General features: G+C 39.4%; 1 protein-coding gene across 2 annotated transcripts; it reads left to right on the forward strand.

The window, feature by feature from the left end:
- The first annotated feature begins 1,521 nt into the window (after nt 1-1,521).
- On the forward strand, nt 1,522-4,856 carry LOC106952919 (GLIPR1-like protein 1). 2 transcript variants are annotated; one of them, XM_015041355.1, is made up of 7 exons: nt 1,522-1,628; nt 2,568-2,751; nt 3,085-3,333; nt 3,574-3,686; nt 3,931-4,016; nt 4,141-4,167; nt 4,264-4,856. In XM_015041355.1, the coding sequence occupies exons 1-7, from the start codon at nt 1,543-1,545 to the stop codon at nt 4,428-4,430; spliced, it is 912 nt and encodes a 303-aa protein (XP_014896841.1). In that variant the 5' UTR covers nt 1,522-1,542; the 3' UTR covers nt 4,431-4,856. The 2 variants fall into 2 exon arrangements, with proteins under 2 accessions (XP_014896841.1, XP_014896842.1); XM_015041356.1 differs by having other exon boundaries at nt 1,528-1,592; nt 4,264-4,597.
- Nucleotides 4,857-5,945: the final 1,089 nt, after the last annotated feature.

Consider the following 5,945-nt stretch of genomic DNA (forward strand, 5'->3'; position numbering starts at 1 on the left):
ACATAAGGTTGAGAAATAAAAAAAAAATATGGGAAAATTAAAACCCATTTTGTCCCTATTCTCAAGAATCACTGCTTGTTCAATACACCTTCTCATGAAGCTGAAGGCAGGACTCAGAAATCCAGGATAAGAGAAACACTTCAGCTTGATACAATGCCATCAGTTCAACCTGAATTAAGCTGTTTCACAAAGACCAAACGTCAAGCTAGGCTTAAGTAATTTGGGTAAATGTGCATCTACAGATTTCTTCAAGAGACCATGATATGAACCACAAATTCACTGAAGCAACAACAGAAAAATTGAGTCAATAAACATTCCCGACACCAAATGAGCATCATCTTTCGATGGAGGATTATGAAAAACATTGAAGAACATCATATTCAGAGAAAATTGCTGTAATGCAAAATAACAGATTGAACGCATAATCAGCTTAAAATATTCGTTTGACAACCACTAGTCTTAACTAAAGGATGTCATAATCACAAACAATACCATTCAAGGATTTTCCTGTCATTTGAACAACTAAACTTAAAAATGAACAGTGGAAGCCATTATCGTGGCCTGTGTGAATTGTGAATCTGACAAAGAATTTATTATTTTTTTTTTGTTACACATCTTATCAGTATTTATATATAAGGTAGACAACAATGTAAAAACAAACAAAAAAAGGTATTGGCCTGTATCGCCCTTAGTTTATAATATGTTTAACTTCCTGTTTGAGGTAGGATGCTTTTGTTTTGAAATGATAACTTCCTGTTTAACATTTAGCGCAGTGGTTCTTAACCTTTTTTGAGGTTCCGAGCCCACCAGTTTCATATGCGCATTCACTGAACCCTTCTGTAGTGATAAATTTTTTTTTTCTCCTCCCAAATTCAAGACATTGGGGTGACCCAACTAGATTCTAGTTAGGTCACCCCAAGATCACTAAGTTTTCTTAAAAGGTAGAGTCTCTGAGAACAGTTCTTAAAAATATAGTCAGTGTTTTCAGCAAAGTTGAGCTGAATGTCCAGGAACGACCCAAGGTATTTAAAATTTTCCACAGTTTCAAAAGGGTGGCCATCGAGAGAAACTGGAACCACTTTAAGGTCTTGTTTAGATCATTTAATTAGCTCTACATTCTTAAGAGAATGAAAAATTAATAATAAATAATAGAGACTTTGTGGTATTCTGATTTAGTAATGTAATTATATTAGTTGTGTTACCACCCCCACGCCACTAGAGGCAGTAGCAGGCCCGAAAAGATGCGACTAAGGAGCAGATTTAGAAGTACACCAAAGCTACAGAATTTGGTAAAAACGGTGAGTTTTGCTGAAGTAATTAAAGACACAAGTTCAAATCCCTGCTGAGAGAGGAGCTCCTTCCCGCAGCTCTGATTGGCTCAGCAATGTAACGTGATCCTCTGATTGGCTCAGCAATGTAACGTGATCCTCTGCAGCGAGTGATGGCAAAGCGGGGCGTCATCACGACTTTATATAAGTGTGTCTTTATCTCCGCGGCAGAGGCTCCGCCGAACCCAGGTTAAGAACCACTGATTTAGCGTATATGCAGCTTAACGGCAAACAAAATACAGAAGTTACGGAGCTTATAAAAAGGTATTTTATTAGCTGCCCCCTTTACAGCGGCACAAAGTATGTTTATTGACGTATGTTTGAAATATTATCTGATTTAAACTGTGCTTTTGTTGTTGCATTCCAAAACTAGGAGTTATTTTAGGTTAAACGATATAATATTGGCTGTAATCATCAATATTTTTTTTTTCCAACTAAACGGGTTTATTGCCATTAAAGCTAATTATTCATCAGGTTTAACTTTCATGGCTCCCAACGGAAATTAGACAGTGGGGGAGTTGAAAATAGGATGAAAATAAAATAAGATAAACTTCCAGTTGAGCAGAACAGGGTGAGAGCGACAGAAGAAACCATCGACGGACAAAAGCAACCGCTCAAATACTGAGGAGGTTGATGCTGATTACTGACAGGGGCGCGTGCAGGATGGCCATTATCGGGGGTTACACTCAAAACTATCACCGCACCTGATCCCAACACGAACACAGCCACAACCCCAACTCGCATAAACCGTACAAACCCACACTGATACATGAACGCGATGCGCGTGTAACAGAAACCACAGATCTGATCCACACAAGGAACCAACTAAGGCGCACAATGCGACACACACAAACTTTGCTTTTTTATGCTTATTAGTGCAAGAGTGTGATGCACAACACAGATGGCAACTTATACTACATATAATGTAGTATATTTCCAAACGGTGCTGCACCTTTCACACTTAGTTTCACTTTACTGTTTGCAAAAATGAAAACAGGAATAGATGTTCCTCTTTTTCTACATCCGCTTAATAGCTGAAATATTTCAAACTCCCAAGTAGAAAGTTTGGTCTTTTGGCAATCCCTTTAACATTTTATCACATAGCTACTTTTGAAAGCTGCCAGATGAGTTTGACACACAAGATACATGTAGAAATTGTCCACTAAGATTTCAAGTAGCCACACTACATCCTGTTTCTGAAGAGCGAATCATTTCCTGTGTTCGTTAAACTCCTTGCAGTTTACAGACGGCGTTTTGCAGAGAACTGGAGATGTTGCTGTGGGTTGTTCTTGTCCTGGATTTGGGGGTTTCTGCCGTGACGCTGCCACAAATCACGGATGAGAAATTCATCGCCGAGTGTGTGGAGGAGCACAACAAAGCCCGCTCAGCTGTCAAACCACCTGCAAACGACATGCTGTACATGGTGAGTCCTGCACATCACAGTGTTTCACTGCCAAGAAAGGAGAACAGACTGGTGGCTTTGCAGGATGTCATTGATTAAAACTGAAATTTGGTTGTAATTAAATGGAAAAAAGTGAGAGAAAAAACATTGTAGTTTGTGGAGATCCAACAAGTGGGTGAAAGTATTCTCATCAACACAGAGGCAGCTGTAAGTGAATACACTTTGCCTAAATCAATGAAACCATCAGTTTGGTCACTGTCATTTTTATAACTTCCTGTGTGACGCCTAAATGTAACTGAAGTAAAAATAATGTGTTGTTTCATTTTGTTTGCACGTGTGCATGATGTCATGAAGTCGTGGGATGAGGCGTTGGCCATTACCGCCAGAGCGTGGGGGAAACATTGTGATTTTAAACACAACGTCCACCTCAGGGAGGTCGGCCGCATGCACCCCACGTTTGACTCTGTGGGAGAGAATATCTGGACGGGCTATCCGCCGAATAACTTCAGCGTAAAGAGTGCCGTTCAAATGTGGGTGGGTGAAGTCCAGGATTACAGCTACGAGGAAAACAAATGCACAGATGTTTGTGGCCACTACACACAGGTATGTGCACAGAGATCGCTCTTCTACAGATAAAACTGTGCTCTGTATGAAAACCACATATTAATTAGTGTCTGACATTAACTCTGAACATTTATCATTTTAGGTCAGTTGGGATTATAGAAATAATTTCTTTTTGCTAACCAAAGACAGGAAATGTTTTATCAGTTTTAATGTTAGAAAAAAAAAGATTATGCGTTTTATACTATATGTAAATATGTGGTATCCTTCTTTCTTTCTCAGGTTGTGTGGGCACGAAGCTACAAGGTTGGCTGTGCTGTTGTGCATTGTCCACATGGTGTCAAAAACTTTCATCAATCTCCGGGTGCCATTTTTGTATGCAACTACGCCCCAGGGTAACTTGATCCCTTTCCCTATAGACTTTACATTTTATACATTACAACATGTGGTACAAACCTGAAGTGGTTTGGTGAAGCAGGAAATGGTTTACCATCAAATGAATCAGCAGCAACCACATTTACTCTATCAGCACAAATATCCAAACAATATCTTAAAACCTGTAAATACACTAAGGACAGATGGCAAATAGAGGGAAGTTTTGACTCCAAAGGTTTTTCAACCAGACGCTTCCTTTTGCAGTGGAAATATCAGAGGACAGCAGCCTTACGCAACTACTGGAAATCCATGCTCTGGATGCAAAGGCGAATGTGACAACAAACTGTGTCGTAAGTATGACATTTCTGTGTTTAAAAGTCATGGCTAAAGCAATGTCAATATTGGACTAAATTTACCAGAACCACATTTCCGAACCGGGAAGACTATGCTAAAGCATTTTGTGTTTCGCTGCAGGTAATCCAGAACGAGAATCCAGAAAAAGTATGTGACTGTGCAGAAAATCCAGAATCCTATCAAAGTAAAAGTGCCCAGTTGTACTCCACTGAAAATCTAAAAATAGATACTTTGGTCTCCTAGGTTACAACTGGGCTCCAGGCTGGGACACTGATGGACCTAGAAGCAGCGCTGCACCTACCAACACTTTTCTGGATGTCCTGATCGTGCGGCCCATCGCCGTCATCTTGACGTGCATTGCTGCATGTGTAGTCCATTACGTTTACCCCAATCTCTTCTGCTATGAGTAGTGTTTTTGGTCTGATGGGAGACCCAGATGGATGGCGTCCCACAATGACCTCCACATGTACTAGTGGAGTATGCAAACGATATTGCCAAGCAACACAATTTTAGAGCACATCTCCATTATCTCAACAACAAAATGCTACCACAACCTTATATTTGTGATTGTTCTGTGGATGACGCTTGTACAGACAAAATCTACCGTATAATAGCACTTCCAAGTCTTTATTGACCTAAACCTGAATCCCCTTTACCAGTGCTGCTACATTCAGATGTGACAATCAGTTTGGTTCTGAACATTAAAAGCTGCTGGTGGTGGTACAATGGAGTGAGGAATTTTCTTGGAATACTGATGTGATAGCAACTGCATGGCAATAAAAATCACAATTTCAAAGGAATATTTCAAACACCTTGTTCAATCCATGTCAAGAAAATAAGAATATAATTCTGAATGCCAAAGGGCATCCCACTGGGTAAGAGTTTGCCCTAGACCAGTGGTCAAGGGCCAGAGTCTTGCAACTTGTCTTATTTTTAAGGTTTATTTTTGGCTCAGGCAGTCTTTGAGAGTACGGTTAGGGTTAGGTCATCAGGCCGGGACTCGAACCCGCCCGTGACGTCCGCTTCGAGGACTAAGGTCTCCATACGTGGGTTGTGCTTTGCCCACAGCAAAAGCACAACCTGCAACCTTAAGATGTATCCCTTGAATTAAATAATGAAACTGCTTCACAATCATGCAGTCTAGCACTACATTAGCTAATGTTGGAGCCAGGTGTGCTGAAGCAGAGAGACATCCAAAAGTTGCAGGACATGGACTCTTGACGACTATCCATCACCTTCTGGTGAAAATAATAGTGTAATGTGTAGTGTAACATGAATGACGAAGAACTATTTAACAGTATTCACATCATAAAAACAAAAAACTTTAATTTTACATTTTTGAGTGACAAGCAAAAACTGTTAAAAACTGTTGAAATAGACAGGAAATGAAGACACCTTACAGAGATAAGAGAAACTTACGAAAGGTCATGTTGATAACCTGGTTTTGGGCGAAGTTAATAGTGTATTTAAAGATGCAACAACTCTTGTTTCTGAGGCTTTTCACCAGAATATTATCTGACTTGCATATATATAAATAAAAGCAGAGATTGAAAAACAAGTGGCATTTTTTGAGAACGTAGGTGGGGGTGTTTTATTCTCAGCAGGAAGAGAAAAGCAAAAACATTGAAGAACATCACACAGAGAAAATTGATACAAAGGCAAATAACAGAGTGAATGCGTAATTAGCCTAAAATATACATTTGACAAACTCTTAAAGGACGTCCTAATCATATCATTCAAAGATTTCCCTGTCATTTGCTCAAATTAACAACTTTAAACTTAAAAATGAACAGTGGAAGTCATTATTGTAGCCTCTGCGAATCTGACAAAGAATTCATTCATATTTATTCTTTGTTACACATCTTAATATATACATTTTCATATAAGGTTGACGAGTCCACAACGCAAAATTCCGAGGTAGATTT

The sequence above is a fragment of the Poecilia latipinna genome, unplaced genomic scaffold (assembly GCF_001443285.1).
Source record: "Poecilia latipinna isolate Pla-1442-1.1 unplaced genomic scaffold, P_latipinna-1.0 Scaffold548, whole genome shotgun sequence".
NCBI lineage: Eukaryota > Metazoa > Chordata > Actinopteri > Cyprinodontiformes > Poeciliidae > Poecilia > Poecilia latipinna.